We start from the raw sequence: 18921 nt of genomic DNA, 5'->3' as shown, positions 1-18921 counted from the left end.
ACCCACACACGGCTTCCAAATCATATTATGCTTGCTGCCATACTTTGCTGTTTTTATTCCTAGTTTCTGCCTATCCAACTTTTAATTTCTCATATATCTACGTAGCATAGCACGTATGCACATTAACTAGTGTTATTATATCTCTAATATTATCTACATGCACATTTAGTATTTTTTATTATTGTTTTTATATCATTGTAAGTATGCATGTATAAATCTACCAAAGTACTAATTACCAATAATAATTAGCCTCACCAGCAAAGTCGCGTCGTCACGCACACCCCGCACATTGATGTGGATGGCATGGCATGTGGCGTAGTATTTATACGTGATGAGTCTGATTGCTTCATGGGCATTTTTTGGTTTGTTTTAGGTTGGACGTGGCGGTGGTCGAAACTTTGCTCTCTCTCCAGAAACCACAGACGACTGTGATTCCAATGAGCTGGAAAGTGAACTTTCACTGGATTACGAAGCCTCACTCCATTCATCTTGTCGTACTGGTGGACCCGTGTCCAGACCCGTTGTGATGCAACAACATGGACTGTCATCAGGAAATGAGTCCGAGAATGAAGATATAATTGAAGTGGATGTTGAATTTCAGGAGGACCACTGTTACTTGATGGGTGGCAGTAACATTAAGTCTGGCTTCACAAAGAGACAAGCTGATACGCTACCCGATGCCAAATTGTATCGTGAGGACAACAAGGAAAACATTCTTGATATTGTGAAACCAGACAATGGTGCCAGCGACATTCTCTCATGGTCAAATTCTGACGATTTGATTGCGAATATCCACCAAGATGAGAACAAAATTAACTCTGTAGATCCAAACCCAACACTTATGCTAATGAAAAAACAAATCTCTGAAATTGAAAAAGAAATCCAAATGCGAGCTTCACAACAAAGTCATAAAAGTCAACCAAACGGAGGGGGTGCAACTCTAGTCGATACCGAAATTGAAATGAATGATCAAACCGAGTTACCAGAAACTGCGTCAAATAATTCACACGGTCTCAACAATATTGTCGGAGGTAGCAGCAGTGGAAGGCTGAATGGACCATACCAATTAACAACGGCGGTTTCACGAAAAAATCCGTTTTCACAGCCAGAGGATTCAATGAACGATGGAGGACAAGAGACCGTTCCAGCCAATCATGATCCAGAGTTGGATGCCTTAGACCCAATGCGTATGTTTTTTTAAATAATAAATATATGATATAATGCATATTTGTGTAAACCAGTATGAATTATTTGATCATTCACCAATTAATGTGACATTTTTACCTGCGTTCAACAGGACCAACACCGCCACCCTCGCCAGCACCTGGCTCAATGATAAGAGACAACAATCACTATCCTAGTAGTTCGTGGAATACAAACCCAGAGGCTGGAAAGAATGTCACAAACTTTGATCATCAGTCGTCCTCCTGCACCCACACTGAAAACAGAGCCGAATCTATTTGTATAGCCGGGAACGTATCTTCCTCAAGTGGAGGAATGCAGCCATCGACATCAAGCTCACCCCCTTCAGCTTCCTCCGTCACCGCAGTCATCCAGGACATCAAAGAAGCGATTCAGAAGGCGAAACCTTTGCCCCAACCGAGACATTCATCTGCCAGCACCTCCACCCCAATTGCGGTCTCCACACCTTGTAGTAGCTCTTATTCGAGATCTGGTCTTATAGATGTCCAACAATCTCCTGGGCCTCAAGAACGTGTGCCTCTAATCTGTGATTCATCGCCTGTTTGGGTTCCTCGGTAAGAAATCGAATTACTTTAAAGCTTTTGGAGAAACACGTTTGTTATGCGTATTTCGCCATAAAAATAGTGTAAGACTATTATTTAATTTTCTTCCCGGTTGTTAGGAATCCTAGATCCGGTCGTAATCGGGATCCCAGGGTAGACTCGCAAGGTGCAAAGGACCCTCTGCTTAAGAAGCAGCGATATGACGCTCCTGAGGATGGTAAGATAAATGGAATAATGCTGTTTCGTTAGGAGTGCATTAACTTTCACTCGTCCAGATCCATTAGAGTGGATTCACTCGTCCAGAGTTGAGATCAGAATGTGTTGAAAAAATGTGGAATAAAAAGTGACGGATTGAACCGTTGTCGCTGAGAATATTGAAATTCCAAAAGAGGAACTCGTTGAAATGAAAAGCGAAAATATTTCGCTTGGTTAGAAATAAAGGCTCGCGAGTAATACATAATGAAACACATACCAGGGTCTCCGTCCCTACATATCTAGTATTCCCGTTAGCATCAGAAGAGGCGTGCAGTGGTTGCAGGTTTCTTCGCATATCTCGCCACCATACATGCATGCTTTACTTCATTGTACATAATATTCGATGAATGTATTACGCTTTGAGTGAATTGGAAACTTGCATGGCATCGCATCAAAATAATGAGAGGGTTCAGAAAGAGGGTAGTTGTGTGTGAAATATTGTTATGAACAGAAATTCAATAAGAACAAGGTTGCATTTGAAATTCGGGAAATACATTGAACACAATATTTTATAGAAATATAGAGGATTGAAGAAAATGCTGTGGGCAATAATTTTTACGAGCTGCACGGGTTGCTTTTTTGGATCATGATGAAAAATTGGTTCTGGGAACCACAATTTATTTTTCCATTCTATCCTTCCTTCATTGTTCTGTATTGTAGTTTATAGTTTATAGCGTGGTTGGATGAACTGCTGACCAACCACTAAGAGCCATGTGAATGAGGTTGTTTTTTTTACCAAATACAAGTATGATTGGAAGTGATATCATCCACGTATGTTTCAAGTGTTGGTTTCGAGATCGGAAATGCAGAACTGCGAAAGAGATTTCAACGAGAAGAGGGTAGTTGTTTTCAAGTATCTCAAAAACGGAGGCTGTACATAACCAGCCAGGCGAACAACATACTTACTTTGCTTAATATGGGATTAAAATGGGTGGATGCGGATGATGGTGAGCAACATGGATTTCCGTTTTAGCGAAATAGGGAGCGAAGTGAAGGTGATCACGAAGAGAGAGTTAGATAAATGGAGTGAGCACCACTGGCTGACAGCAATCAGTGCACTACATACACATGTGCCGGAGCTGAACCAGGGAAAGTTTGATATATACACATTATATTTTTGAAGTTGGTTGAACCAATGTTACCAAACCCAGAAATATGACCAGTAATCTAGAATTTCATATTTGAAAACACTACGTTCATATTTTGTTTCGTCCAAAAGCAAACTTTATTTTCGCTAATTAATTCGAGATACATAAATATACTCACTTTTGTTTCAGCTACATATTTACGAGTGGCCGAAAAAATAAAATATACTTTTATTCCAGTCTCTCCTGTGGTACATGCACATAAAATGGACTTCTTTTGTGTTAGAATTCTGTTGAAATTGGGAAAGAGACTGATTACGACATGACTTGGGAAAGACAGAGTCAAACTAAATACAAATTTATGGCTCCCTTTTCTTTACAAAATGTGGAAGGTGAAGTGTGAAAGCAGGTCTAAAAATTGTTATTGACTCTATTTTTCAAGGTATCGCACTGCTATAATGCATTTAGTCTCATGGGGTGGGAAAGTTTTGGCATTCTATTATGGGAAGTAGCATTATAAAATCGCATTACATATAAATCTGGTGCAGGGTCCACATACAAGCTGCGAGTTTTAGAGGGTGTATACCCCATGCGCGTATGAGTGTATGTATGGATATACACCGGTGGCATTGTTCCCCACTCTTACGATCACGATTCCAACTGAAGATTATATTATTATTGTCCGCTTCGTACGTATGTGCTTCATTTATGCCATGGTCGGTTGGGTAGTAGGAGTGAAATTACTTTCTTTAGAAACGGTCCGCGTCACGCTACGCTGCTCCATGCTCCAAAATGAAGGAAATAGACCAAAAGTTTACTGGCAGCTCACGTTCAAAATCCCGAGTTCTTTCCCTTGTTGTTCTCACATATCTTTCTTTTCCTTCCTCATACGTATCTAGCGCCCGAGTTTACCAGCCACGAACAGACGGAAAAGAGTCAGTGTATCCATCCACCGTTCACACGGTCAATGAAGTGCCCAGCGAAATTCAGTCTTAGATTTAACAGATGTTGCTGTAACAAAAGAAAATTCTTACCATTGTTGGAAACTAGCCTTTCCTACTTACTTTCCTTTTCACTACCATCGTCGTGCTGATTTAGAAGTGCAAGTGCCAGGGATATGTTTTGTGAGCAAACTCTTGTAGGTACCTTTTAGCAGGGTTGCAATATGGTAGAATTTGGTACGGTTCTCAAAGCAGCATGGCTTTTTAATTAGTGTTAAGACGGAACCAAGTATCGAAACAAAATGGAAAGGTAATATCGTTGGAACGAATTGTAATAGTTTTTGTTTTGTTTGCTTAACATATTTCTAGAAACTATTAGAGAGCTATAGTTTCGCGGAATTTAATGTTCGTTATATCACCCACCACTCATTCCATGCACTAATGTAGTTGTTTATATGTAAGGGCAATAATTCCCGACAAGGTTCCAAGCTGGTTTCAGAACTTGACCATCTGCTAGCAATAAAGTCGAGTGGATGGGATTTGCAGTTGGCTAAATTGACCAATATTCAATACAATATAATATTCAACTTGGCATTTTATAACCCCGGCAATTGAAATGGCTTTCTCAACTCGAGTGTGAGAGAGAAAGCGAGAAAGAGCGAAAGAGAGATGAACTTGATGAGGAGAAAGTTTGGTAAGAATGGTGCAGACTGAGCCTGTTCATATGAAAGTGGGAGCTTTTAGGATCGCTCAGCTCCACAGTATAGTTACCAAAGTAGTTAGAACAATCGTTACACTGATTACAGTTCATTACCCTCAATGCTCATTACACTCTTGTTATGCAGATGCAAACACGGATACCGATACGGAGACGGACAGATTGTTAGGACAAACCAGGACCGAAGACGACTGTGGATTCTTTGATGAAAAGGTGGGTGAATATTTCCTCACACTAATCGCTTTCACTTCATTAAATCTGTCATTAAGGAATTTCCCAAGGCTCGAAGCAAAGCATGTTTACTATTGTTGGACGACTGCAGTTGTTGTTCACGTTCTCTTGATTTTGCTTTTGTTGCAAAGTACAACACACAAATTGTCACGCATCCCAATCTACAGTCAGTCGTCCTCTGCTGTTCTGAAGAGACCGTTTTGAGTTGTACTTTTGTATATCTCATTAACGTAAGCCAAGGTTCATCTAAATATGTAGCTTCGGTTGTATATGCATAAAGGTATATGTGTAGACAGGGCTAAAAACAAATGTACGGGGCAGATTATCTCCATCCGATTTTCGCATTAACTTGGCTCAGTTTTGAATTTTCAATTTCCATGCATTAGTGATTGCGTAAAGAAGAGTTGAACAATGCGGACACTTTAATATATACTGACGATGATTAAAAGGTGAGCAGTTGTTATTGTACCACGGCTGTGGGAAGGCGGTGGAGATGTAAATGACTCGTATGCATGCAGGTATTTCATTTCGTTTTCATTTGGCATGCTAATATCCTGTCGCCGTAGCTCTGCTAATATCCGTAGTATTTCGTGGAAATGAGATTGGAGGTTTTCCTCTTCGGTGGCAGCAGTTCACGAACGCACTCTATAATAAGTGAGTGAAAGTGTGTCTCAATTCTCAATGGCGTTAGTTTAATGTTCCAGGGACATAAAATGTGCTAACAACATGTGAATATAGGGTGGATATACATGTGTATCTACAAGTCAGTAGCCATCATATGGATGCATATATGTAGTCCAAGTTTATTCTAAATACAAAATTGAGAAAGCCAACGAAAAGCAAGAATTTGTAATAATCATCATTACATCAGCGTATTCTTATGAAAGATGTTCATTTGTGGAGCAGGGGGAACAAATAGACGGTTTGGACGGTAGTGTGTTCTTGCGCTGCCTGCTGTTGAAAAGTAGCATAAACGAAGCGTGGGATTTGTGAGTGAGCTGAATACTAATTTACAATGATGGCTTTTCTACCATCCTCCGGATTTGGAGAACGGATTCTTATGTTCGCCATGCTACATATGTTACCCTCATGTTATAGATCACAGAATGGCTCCAGATTCCTGAATGTTGCTCATTTCTGGTCTCATAAAACAAATACGAAGCGTTTTTAAGTACTGCGGTAGAAAGTTTTAGGAAAGTAGAACCCGGCGCGATGATGATGATGATGATGATGCATACATAAATCTTACACCTTTTGTAAGACGTGTGCACATAGCGTGAATCGTAATAGTTTTAATATGCTTATCTTTTTACCAACAAAGTGAAAATTGATTGATTGTGCGCACATTTTGTAATCCGTTGGATCGTTAATGTAACGTGCATAATGTGCCATTTTGGTGAAAACCAGCAGTTAGAAGCAGTCAATAATCATAACCAGAAAAAAATTAGTATATGAATTGAATCAATTGCATAATTAGTAGGAAAAGTGAAAGCAGCGTATTTATTTTTATCGTTTTTAACCAAGTTACCCTCTGTTAAGCCAATTATCTATAAAGAAAGTGTAGCGTGCAGTGCATGGTAGGTGGAATCTAATTTATTGGGCTTTCCCCACCCACCGAAAATTTTTTAAATGCATACCGCGTTCAGCTGTTGATCAAATGAACATAGTTTCCGGCAGACTAATGCTGAATTCATGATGAGCTTTCACCGCTTGGGTGCAGGAGCAAGAAGAAAGCACACAAAGTTATTGCTTAGCTTAGCGTCGTCTTCAGCTTGAGCGACGCTTGAGAGAAAATGTGTCCTTTCAAACTCAACGACCATTTCCTTCATTTAATGTTCTGTTATAAATTCACAGCTTTGTTGGTCTCTGCACAATGTTGGATAGTTTGCCTAATTAATATTGTGAACGCTTGTGACATCTTAAACGCTTCTTGTACATTGCACACATAAGTATGACTTGCATATCTAATAACACTTGGATGTTTGGGTTTTCTTGGTAAAAAAGTTTTCTTATAAATATTAGTAATCTGAAGGGCGTGATAAATATTAATTGCCAAACACCATCTTATGCGAGAAATATATAGCGAGTCCTTATTTCGGAACAACAGGTACTAACATATCATCGCTATTACGTTCATAGTTTGATGCAAAGTTTAAATTTCAGCTTAGAACCTTTATTCCATGGGAAATAAATAAAATCGCTCAAGATTGAATTGTGTACGTCGCAAATTGTGTGTGATCTTAACATTAATTTATTTTTAAAAAATGGTCGGCACCTCGGATAAGAACTCTTGGTTAAGTGAGAACCTTTAAACCGTGAATTATTTATTGAGAGAATGTGTGGTGGTGACTACTTTTCTTCCCGTAAAAGTATAATAAATCGAGTTAGTGAGGCTGACTCCAGCATTTTAATGCTCAATGCTGGAGGTGAAATGGTTTTGAGGATGCTGTCAGAGATAAACTAGCGCCACACAAGCAGGCTTTGCGATCCAAAATTAGGGTAGAATTCCTCAGGTAGCATGGTTGGTAAATCCGCCGTAAGTGCCAAGAAATATCCATTCGACGCCGTAATTTTGTTGACTTACCAAAATGTATTTGGCTGTGGGGAGTTTGCTATTTGTTTACTCTATAAAAACGATATCGTAATAGCATTTCACTTTCCTGTTTGCTAAGACTCACTTACACATATAAATACGTACACACAATCCAGGGTGGTGTGGTGCTATGAATCTGCAATACTTGCTTCTCCCCCTTCAAGTAAGGATTTCGAGCCACACGAAGAAAACTAGATTATGCATCATTCGTTCTCACAAGGTGCATTATAAAATGTATCCTTGATACATACTACATGCATTTTGATCTCGTTTCTTGCCCGATATGCAAATTGGGAGCAATTTATTGGGCGGAATTTACATTTTACTCGTCCTATTTCCGAGTAAAGAGAATGTTGACATTTAACACCGATACAAGTAATTGTTTTCACTCTTGAAAGGGTGTTAGCTTTCCCTCACACTAAAAGTGTGCTGTTTCATAGAATTTATGTGATCAGACCCAAAGTATCGTCAGCCACATACTTGAGAATAAACATTCTCAGAATGTCCATGAGTTTCATTTTTATGCAACCAACGTGCTGTACATTCGTATTATAAAATAATCCCACGTAAGTATATGGATAGGACCTTTCTCTTGAGACGAGTATACATATATCTTAGCTGTTACTGATACTTTTTTCTAGAAAAGGGGAAAGTTATTTTCATGTATTTCGCAGCATATGTAGACAAAAGTCACTTATTCCTTTTCTGAATGGTAGCATGTCATGAGTCTTGTCTACTTCATGATGAAAGCTTAGAACCAAGAGGAAATTGATGCCCCTCGTTCCAGTTAACAAGTTTTCACGGTTATATGATATGATCGAACAAACTTTGAGCAAACTATTTGAATATCTACCATCAAAAATTTTTCAAACAGGAGACTTGCACGTTTTCACACCGCATTTAGGACATTTTCATATCAAGGTATTAAGACCTGACTTGTAAAATTACTTAAATGGGAACGTGTACACGTTTCATTTCAATTTCCTAATAAGCTCATGAACTATGTAATCCTAAGTTGGCCTAGATGTTATTTTACCTACATATGCACAAGTTATGTTGTCATTTTCGTTGATTTAATTTCAGCCGATTAAATTGAATAATTGTTTTAATATGAACCTCTTATTTTCACAAAGTTTATATTTATGTACAAAATATGGATATGTATATATTTAGTTACATGACATATCACAAGCAATATTTTATATAGGAGTAAAACGAATTTAATAAAGTTTTCAGCTGCATGACTTATTTACAAAGTTTCAAAAGTGATGCATAGTCATTCATTTGCAAATTCTGACAAAATATGAAAACTTTCCACCATCAGGATGGAGGGCCATTTTTATGTGTTTAGATTTAATTGTCTGCATAATAGTTATACCTGTGCGGATGTTGTACAAATGACGCAACTTTTAAATGTTGCCTTAATTAATGGCGCCTCAGCACCTTTAATTATATGAACAATGAGGCTTGTTCTAAACGAGCAACACAACGCTCCATCTAAGTCCAAGTCAATGTTTTTCCACATTTTTGTTCGTAAACTTCCAACTAATAAAACTTTAGAGTTTTCTAGAAAGTTAGTTTTCGGGTAAACGCTGGTAGTGGATTCCGGGAAAGGTGCACATATATATGGTTACCAATTGCCTACCATCATCATGATTGTATACGGGTTGCTGCTGCTGCTGGAGGGATGTGCTGCTGTATGTAGCAGAAGCTCCAAATAATCAATGCTCATTAGCTCGGTGGCTCTCATGAGAGTTGCTTTCACTGTTGTTCTCCAAAGTAGGAAACTATCTAAACTCATTTATTGCTCTCCTTCCTTTCCAAACCCTGCACGCCCAACCAACCCCTTTCAATTAATAATAAGGTCAAAATAAATGGAACATTTACAAATTCAGATAAAATATGAAAACTTTTTCGTTATGAACAGTCGGCAATTTTTACGTGTTTAAATTTATCTGTAAGCATAATAATGATATTTAGCTATACATATAGTTAGGATGTATGTATATATGTAGTAGAAATAACGCAACTTTTTAATACTTTCCTTAATTAATGACACCTTTAATTATGTGAGCAAAAAGGCTTGTTCTAAACGAGCAACACAACGCTCAAGCATAAAGTTAGTGGACACAAGAAAGTAAAAAAAATAGTTCAATTAAAATGATTTTGAAGGAGGGCGGAAAGTCCAGAGATCCGGAAGCGTTGCACGCCTAAACAAGATTGGAAAATGACATTGTGAAATATATATACTTCAAAATTGGATATTTATGATGCAAATTATTTTACCAAGAATATTGACAATGTCAGGATTTCCAATTGCGTAGAGAGGGTTGTGTGGGTCATATAGATGCTGCGCTTCAATCATTTGTACAAAACTTTTGACAATGTCATCACGAGTCATCATCTTTTGTCCAAGAAGCTGTACAAACAAATAATACGCGGTCATGCTAATTATGAGACATTGTCTTGAACAAATGTGATTATGTTTATAAATACCTTGGCCAACTGTGGACTCAATGTGACGATCTTATTCGTATCAGCGCTGGGCGTCAGCACGTTCTTGGTCTTTTTGGGGGACACCATTGGGTTCTTGGCCGTGGTTGGGCGTTTTGTGGCATTCCCCTACAACAATTAACATCTTATACCCCGGCTTTGCCGATTAATAATCTATTCAGTTAAGTTAAATATTTAATACCTTTGATTTGTTGACATGGCCAGGGTGAGAGTTTCTCATGTGTATCCAAAGACCGTTATTAGTCTTGTACGTCTTGTTGGGGCATATTGTACACTTAAAAGGCCTAGCGTCGCTGTGAGTAGCTTTGTGGTTGCGAAGAGCGGATGGGTCACTGAAGGCCTTCTTGCACACATCACAGACATATGTCTTGTCTTTTGTGTGGATTGATTTAATATGCTGTTGAAGTTGGCCGGTCCGTTTGAAGGAAAGATCGCACTCGTCACATTGGTGGGGTCTTTGTTCAGAGTGAGTTCCTATATGAAGAAATAGGCCGGCATTTGTCTTGAATGATTTTTCACATTCGTCGCATTGGAAAGGCCTGGCTTCGCCGTGAATGGCAGCAACGTGGTTGTCCAGAAATACTTGTTGGTTAAAGGCATTGCCACACACACCACACTTAAATTTTCTGGCGTCCTCATGGATGCGCATGTGTGGCACAAGTGAAGCCTCGAAGGCGAAGGACCGTAGACACAATTCACAGGAGAAATGCCTCTTCTTTGTGTGCACCACCGCGTGGCGGACAAATTTAGAGAGAGAGAAAAAAATTTTGTCGCAGTCCAAACAGGGATACTCCTTAGGGTGCTCTTCCTCTTGGTCGTCCTCATCCGGACAAGGTCCTTCTCCCTCTTCAACATGGAATTCCATTACTTGTTTCTTCTCCTCGAATTCGGAATGGAAGAAGCAAGTTGGAGGAAAGAGGTTTGTCCAGGTTGGAGGCGAGGGTCACATGTGGAGATGGTGTCCCTTTGTTGAGGTATATATTTCCGAGGACAATGTCCGTCGTGTCCACTTTGTTGTGAAATCGGCCGGCAAAACGGAGATAATCATCACTGAGCGTGGGTGGAGGTGTGTTGATTCGTGTTGACTCCATTTTGATGGGATTCACGACGGCAGAGTAGAGGTACGTGAGGTACGCCTCGTCAAAATCCTTGGCGTACTCAGCTGGAATGACGGATTCGGGGAAGAGTTTTACAACAGTTGCCAAAATCTAGAAAATTATATTTGTATAATAAAATTGACATTGTCAGACATTGCACCACTTTAATTTTCAGTTCATGTCATACTATTATTACCGATTTAGTTGAGAGGTCAAGCGTCGCCTCGATAATCTTCTGCGCCTTGGCTATGCCAATACCAGGAATGTTCTTGACGTAGTCGCATTTAGCGAGGATCATCATTTTGACAAATTTCTCGTGATGGTATTCCTCCCATCCCAGGGCGGTGGGGATGTCCGACGTCTTGTAGTAATTCCCCCAGCCTTTGCTGTTCATAGAGAACAGCACCTGACAATGTCAACAAAGTATATACATAAATATTCATAACTTCTCATTTATGTTTAAATTCTTACCTTGGAACATCCAAACAGCAACATGTCAGAGTCGTGGGAGATGACAATGTCAACCAAATTCCGCTGCGCCAAGTACCCCAGCTGGGAGTCGGCTTCAAAGAGGGCTCCGAAATAGAAGCACTTGTTGGGGAACTTCTGTGCAATGCCCTTTAATCCATCCACCACAGCTGGAGAGATGACGGTGCTGCGGGCGAGATACTTTTTCGCCTCATCCTTCCTTCCAAGTCGGAAGCAGTAGTCGGCTTTGACAATGTCATTCTCCCTCTGTGCCGCCCTTGCTAAATGCTCTTTGGCCTTTTTGGGAAGTTTCTTGCCATCTGCGACTAGGTAGACTGTGCATCCAGCATCCACAATAGTTCGGACAATGTCCTCGACCGAAGAAATTATTCCCGCAGTTGATTCTGGAAGGGTATTATCATCGGCAAGTCCTGCAGATTTCAGCACTCTGTAATGTCCTTTTACTACATATCTGTGTTGATCAAGAGAATTATTTATTTGAAGGCATTGCCTGATTAATAATTTAATCTTTTTAAAAATAAAATGAATAAAACTTACCCCATAATATCGATAGCAATAGCCGCACCCTTAAAATTCGAAATGTGGACTCGTCTTTTTCTCATTTTCAAGTGGGGGAAGGCGCCAGGCACACCCATTATCAAGTGGGGGGTGGGGGCTAGGCCCAAGTAAACAATAATTTTCACGAAAATCAAGGGATAAGAAAAACTATGCGCACAGAGATATCAATAAGCGAGCGAGTGAGAGAGAGAAATGAAATATCCGCTGGCATCGCACTACGCAGGCTTCCCTACTCGAGTTGGTCGAAGGCAAAACGTTTCAGCTGCTTGGTAGGGAATGCGTAAACAACGCGCGCCATGCAGTAGCTGCAACCCCGACGTGTCTTACTTTGACTATTAACTTGATTTATATTTTGGTTAATATAAATTACCACCACATTTTAATTTCAAAATTTAAGCCATTTCTTCCGCATTTTCTCCATGAATTGAATTGAATTTTCGACTTTTCTTATCTTGATTTAACTCTGTAGTTCTCGCATCAAACTTCTTGAATATCAATTCATCCTGCCCTAAGTTTCCTTGCCTTCTGACAACCCTCGCTCTCTTCCTCCGTGTACACACTTATCTACAACGTACACACAGCAAAAGGTGAACACTTTGGACTTTGCTCAGGTCTGGCCGCTTGGCGTGAGCATGTTGCACACCAAACCAAGAACCAAACCAAACAAATTGAGTGGAAGCAACATTTGTTGCCGATACATAATAAGCAAAAATCGATATTCCGTCCATATGTATTTTGAATTCGTCTTTACGTTTCCTCCCTTTCCTCCCTCCACATTTCTGCACTAGCCTGATTTTTTTTTAATTTTTAGGACAAAGTTTGATAAAAATTCCTAATTCGTCATTTAGTAAATATTTACGTTTGCGTGGTCAAATCTATGTATAAGTAAATATATTTATATAGTTGTTGTGGAACTAATTCGTTGATCTGGTTGATCAACTGTTATTGGCTCCACTCTTAATATTATCTGACATTTATTGCACCACTCAAAAATTAATGCAGGGGAAAATTTTTCCTGTTCTTGACACTAATGACAAACGAAACGTTCTGTTGAGACACAGATCATTGTGATATGAACTGTAAACTTGAAATGCGAACTTTGTTCAGTAGATCGGAAATAACTTCTTGCAATCTGTAGAACTCGCGAATTCTCATATTTAGAACAACAGATTGTTACATGATGTGATTACGATTTTGTTTGTTTTCGTTTCTAAATGATATGATTTGGGTCCCGTATACACACATGCACTGACTTTCTCCATGTATTGGTTAGTCTACATGATCAAACCAACGAATTTCAAACCATGCATGGTGTGGTGATGTATGTAGCTGTTGTGCCTCACTGCCCAACAAAATGTTAATACAATGAAAACGGTGTAAAGTGCAGGGTGGGAAATCGAAAGCTGACGTCGTCGGCGTGTGTGGTAGTTCATTTTTATCGTCTAGGCCACAAGTCCGACAGACCAAATCAGGTTGACATTCTTTCACTCGCAGGATTGTGATCAAGAAAGCAATTGCATTAGTTTCCTTGTTGGTGGACTGAAAAGTGACAAAGATGGTCGTATGCTGAAGGGTTATAGACTGTTGTGTTTTGTACTTGTGAGATGTACATTGCTAGCTCATGCGGTATGCAGCAGGAGGGTAGGAAGTGGAATAGACCAATAGAATGGAAAGGATCGAGTATTGTGTAGAGTTCCATTTTCGTCGATTGAATACGTAGACTCGTCCCGGAACGTACACTGATAAATTACTTTCTCTTCGTTTCTGTCCTCTATGATGCAAAATGTCATCAAGGGTTGAGCTGTTTGTTTTCCTCTGCTGAGCCCCTTCAGCCCTCGCTTACAATTTACAACAACTGCAGGATGGCCGAGACAGAAAAACTAATTGTGTGGAGATTTTCTGGATTCCACTCTCGATTTCCCTAGCACTCCTTCTCCTTTTGGTCTCCACAAATGGTACAGCTTAGGGTGGCAAATATTTGTACACCTTTCTGAGGATTCATGCCATTTACAATGTTTATTCAATCCATTGTGAGGGAATGGTCGAGGAATAGAAACAACAATGTTGTGGTTATTTTGCATCCACAGCAGGAGCGACAGTTATGGCTATTATTATTATATATGCATTATACTACACGGATAAATTGTACAGGGATGCACAGTGAATGAAATTGTGCTAACTCCAATCCGACTGACTACTGACTATTATTGGAGTCACAGAATATCGGATTAATGAAGCGGGGAGTGCAATCAATTGGATGCTTATGGTGGCAATTGTTTTTCCTTTGTATTCTTCGGCACTATTTATTCTCGGCACGCTATTTTTTGCTCTGAAGTTCCAGCTTATTTTCTTTTGACGTCAATACTGTATAACTTTCTAATTGCGATTTATGTGTGTGGCATATCTCAAATTATAATGTGCTTTATTTTGATTGATTAAATTGATTTTTTTATTACGAGTATAATTGTCTTTGTCTTTGGAAATAACTGTTTATTATGTTTTAAATGTGTTCGTCAGAGCTTTGGTAAATTAAAATGTTTCTAATGTTGCGATACAATGATTTACATGGAATGGAGAGTGAGTGAATGGGGAATAGTTAATTAGTTTGTACTGTGATGGTGGCAGAAGGACTGGAAAAAGCCAAAGTCAAGGACTCTCTTGCCATCGCTGAGCAAAGGAGTTGTCAAGTCAGCAACATCTCCCTCCCAAGCTCCACTTTTGTCGACCTCAGCCTCCATCGCCGGTGGAGGGAGCAACTCAATCTCGTCTAATTCTTTTAACACGACTGCCATTAATAACTCTTTCGCCAATGCCAACAATGTCTCTTCGACAGCGACCATCAACTCCTCATCCCAGCATTTGATCCACCCTCTCTCTCCTTCGACCTCCTTCGACGACTCTCAAGTGCAATTGGCCCCTTCAATTGGCTCCAATAAGTCCAAAAAGGTCAATCTCATTTCTATTTCAATTCCATTTCTCCTTCTTTGTGTGTCATCTTTACTTAATTTCACTAACGTTTTCAGCATTTATTTAATACTTTTTGTCATCAAACAGCATTCCCCTATCTACATATTTATGTATATTTAAACGTATCTTGTCTTACTCACTAATTTTCTCTCAGCCGAACAGATATAACTCAATGCTTTATATTCTTCACCAGTTTGATGACTTTTCAATTACTGTTTTTGAATCAAATTGCAATCCATCTTAGCTTGGTTTCTCCATCTCCCCCATGATCATAAAATTTACTTTTAGTTGACACCCATAATTTTTAAATCGATACTTTTAGATTTATGGTTTGTGTGAGTAAAAGTGATTGGATTTGAAGTATGTACATACATAATTTGGTTGTGAGTGTGTATTGTAAAAGGTTCATGTTTCCGCTTGACGCTGTCACTGCTCTACAACGGTTTTAATATTACATGCAGTATGCATGAACATTCGAGTCGAAACCCATCCAAGCCAACAATGGGTGGGAGGGAGCACCACGATAAAAGTGGGGTGAAAGTAGAACCATAATCCTGGAGAAAATACACACACTTGTTGGTGTATATCGTACGAAGAACATTAGAATGTATTAAAAACTATGCTGTACACTTTTGGGAGGGACAGCAATGGATTGCATGGAGGGAAAGTCGTAGCTTTGGCGTAATGCAGTGCATTCGTATTCAACTCGTAGGGAACGTTTAGATTAGAGTGAAGGAGGAGCAGCTGAAAAGAGTCACAGGTTTTGTTTGATAAGAAGAAAATGGTGGTTGTTCTCAGGGGTGGGCAAGATACTTGGTCAAGATACAAGATAAAAGATACAAGATAGTATCTTTATCTTGTATCTTGGTCGCCTGATCAGAGAAGTATCTTGTATCTTGTATCTTCTATCTTTTAGAAAGTCGGATAGTATCTTGTGTAAGTATCTTATCTAGATATGCCTGGCAGAAAAGTATCTTAAGATAGTTTTGTTAAGATACAAGATACTTTTTCTAAAAATTCCGTAAAATTCTTAAGTCAAAGTCAATTTCGTACTACTGGCAGTCAATTTGACCATGAATTTGTCGTAACCAGAATTTGGTGAATTTTAGTTTATGTTTTGCCAATTTGTAAAAAACTTCTACATACATATGTACATATATTCATATATATATGTATATGTATATATGTTCATGTGTACTAGTACATTTGTACACATACATGCACATTACATGATATGTACCTACGCTGAACTAGTGTATATATCTTATAGGGTTTAGATAAGCAGGGAATATTGTAAAAATAATACCAACTTCTTCAAAATATGTATGTTAGGTAGAGTTCTAGTTTTTCGAAATTTTTCGAAGTATAAGCACTGGCTACAAAATTTGTAGGATGATTATAGAATGATTTTAAATTTTGTACTCACTAGATTTTTTCGTTTAAATTATTAAACATGACCAATTGGGCATGAATACCAAGCTAGAAAAAGAAAGTATCTTATCTAGTATAAAAGTATCTTAAGATACATATCTTGTATCTTGTATCTTGACTACTCAATCTTTAGGAAAGTATCTTGTATCTTGTATCTTGTGTACTTGAACAAAATGTATCTTTTATCTTGTATCTTATATCTTATCCTAGAAAGTATCTTATCTTGTATCTTGTATCTTACGACCAAACTATCTTGCCCACCCCTGTTGTTCTGTTTTACACTATTCCCAATGGTTTGATCCCAGATGTGCATAAATAATGTGGACTTGCTTTTTTTCTGTTTTATGTGCTGGATGGTGCTGCAGCAGGAGAAGGACGGAGCCAAGAAAAAACGGAGCAAGGAAGGTAAAGTAAAATATTATCCTTAACCTGACGTAATATGTATAAGAGCCATACACTTCTTCCACTCTTGTTTCCTACTCTATCAACCAGTCCAATCCACTTCATTCTCACTCAGGAAATAGTCTATGGGTGTGCTAGTGCTTTTCTCGGTACGTAAGTCTGCCACCTCCATCGTCCTAACCAGACCCTGCTCACTTTCTCCACACTAACTACATCATGGTTGGTGGTTTACACTGGCAGTGGTGATGGAAAGAATGTTGAATGTTCGGGAAGCAGCAGTTCTTGAGTTCTTGCAGCCGGCAGGCAGTGGTGGTGGTGGTGGAGTTGATAATAATATAAAGTTGAATTGCATTGTGGTGGTTGCCCCAAGATTAGAGATACATTCCTCTTTCTCTCTTTATCACGGCCAGCACCTATCCCTTTCCAAAACCAAGACAATTGCATTCCTTGTAATGTTTTGTGCCGAGAAAGAATGGGCTCGCTCCATTATTATATTGTGCTCTCCTCCTGCTTTATCAGACTTTGGTGTGTGAGAGAAAGGAGGCGTCCATGAAGCATTTTAAGTACAGCAGGAGTCGATTCGACAGACTCTTCTTCAGCCATCCTACACTTTTCCAAAACCGCTTTCTCCTATTTGTAAAGTTATCTTGAAACTCTCCTTGTAAGTTGCAGATTATATATTATTGTTTCGTATACACCAAGCTGTCCCGACATTCTGATTCAAACCATAAGTTCAGATGCATGATGTTACACAGAGGATATAGCGATATATATATACACCCATATTATTATAGAGTAACTGTGCAGCCTTAGAGTATTTTTCACTATCTGCCAAATTAAATTAAGGTCTCACGATGGCTTCACTTAATGCATTATGTAAATCTACATAATAAATTATAATAATTGATTTTGGTTGATGAAAGTAGGATATGTAAAATAAATTTTGCTGCAGTTCAGACCAAACTGCTCGTCGATATAATTTTACACTTGTTAAGATAGTTCTGACTTTTTGGACAGTGTTATGTGGGTGAATCAATTGGATTTGATCACAGAAAACCCCCTCAATAAATTATGAATAGTAAATACATTAGAACAAAATTGTAACTTTTTTCAAATGTTTAATACAACTTGTTGTTTCTATATTTCACGCGGATTCCTCTTCTTTCACAATATCTTTCTTCACTCTGACTTTCCATTGCGTTTCTGATGTTTCCTTTTGGGGTCACTTGCAACATAACTTTCTTCTCAATATTGCACTCGTGCTGGTGAGTGATTTTCTGCACCTAATCGGAAGGGAGAAAACCTTTGCACTCACCGATATGAACACCCTATGACAATCGAAAGTACAATGTTCCAAAAGGGCATTCATATCTGAGTGCAAGGTTGTGGTGCTCCCCTCCAAAGGTCAAAGGTTAGAAGGAAGGTCACTAAATCATGGACTTTCTTTTATGCAGATTTTCTTAAAACACCATCAGTGCTGATTGAAGGAGTGCTGTTTCGTGCGAGATATTTAGGCTCCACACAATTGACATGCGAAGGACAACCCACGAAGGCGACGAGGATGATGCAGGCAGAAGAGGCCGTGTCCAGAATTAAGGTATGATTTTTACTTCTGGGTGAAATTAAATTATTTCTGATAACGTCTCTCAAAGACAGACTTACTAAACTAACATGTATCTTGCCTCCCATTTCTTTATCACCGAAAGCAGAAAAGTTTAATCAGATTAGTGAAATTTTGTAGTTTTTTGTGGGTTGATTTTCGCTTCTTCTCTGATGATCTGTTACACACCGTTGCTTGTTAGATTGAACGAATGGTTAAGTGTTATGTAAATACGTCTTGTTTTTGATAATCCTTATAAATTATTTAATTTTCTTGTCTTATCCCGAACCAGGGA

General features: G+C 38.9%; 2 protein-coding genes across 15 annotated transcripts in view; one reads left to right on the top strand and one right to left on the bottom strand.

Annotated features, from left to right (window-relative positions):
* LOC110843030 overlaps positions 1–18921 on the top strand; it is a 42856-nt gene that overhangs the window by 16276 nt on the left and 7659 nt on the right. For 5 of the 14 annotated variants that reach the window (XM_035857760.1, XM_035857706.1, XM_035857747.1 and 2 more), the window contains 7 exons: positions 374–1187; positions 1298–1757; positions 1865–1962; positions 4872–4957; positions 14852–15172; positions 16990–17029; positions 18481–18623. In XM_035857760.1, the coding sequence (XP_035713653.1) occupies positions 374–1187; positions 1298–1757; positions 1865–1962; positions 4872–4957; positions 14852–15172; positions 16990–17029; positions 18481–18623 (1962 nt within the window). The remainder of the gene's footprint in view (positions 1–373; positions 1188–1297; positions 1758–1864; positions 1963–4871; positions 4958–14851; positions 15173–16989; positions 17030–18480; positions 18624–18921) is intronic. The other 9 variants (XM_035857752.1, XM_035857718.1, XM_035857712.1 and 6 more) reach the window with 8 other exon arrangements.
* Positions 10809–14460, bottom strand: LOC118438059 (exonuclease 1-like). Its single transcript, XM_035857769.1, has 3 exons — positions 11651–14460; positions 11376–11585; positions 10809–11290 (listed from the first exon to the last, which is right to left on the bottom strand). The coding sequence occupies exons 1-3, from the start codon at positions 11672–11674 to the stop codon at positions 10931–10933; spliced, it is 594 nt and encodes a 197-aa protein (XP_035713662.1). The 5' UTR covers positions 11675–14460; the 3' UTR covers positions 10809–10930.

This window comes from Folsomia candida, unplaced genomic scaffold (genome assembly GCF_002217175.1).
Source record: "Folsomia candida strain VU population unplaced genomic scaffold, ASM221717v1 Fcan01_Sc001, whole genome shotgun sequence".
NCBI lineage: Eukaryota > Metazoa > Arthropoda > Collembola > Entomobryomorpha > Isotomidae > Folsomia > Folsomia candida.
The sequence above is the reverse complement of the archived record's forward strand: the minus strand, read 5'-3'. Positions and strand labels throughout refer to the sequence as shown.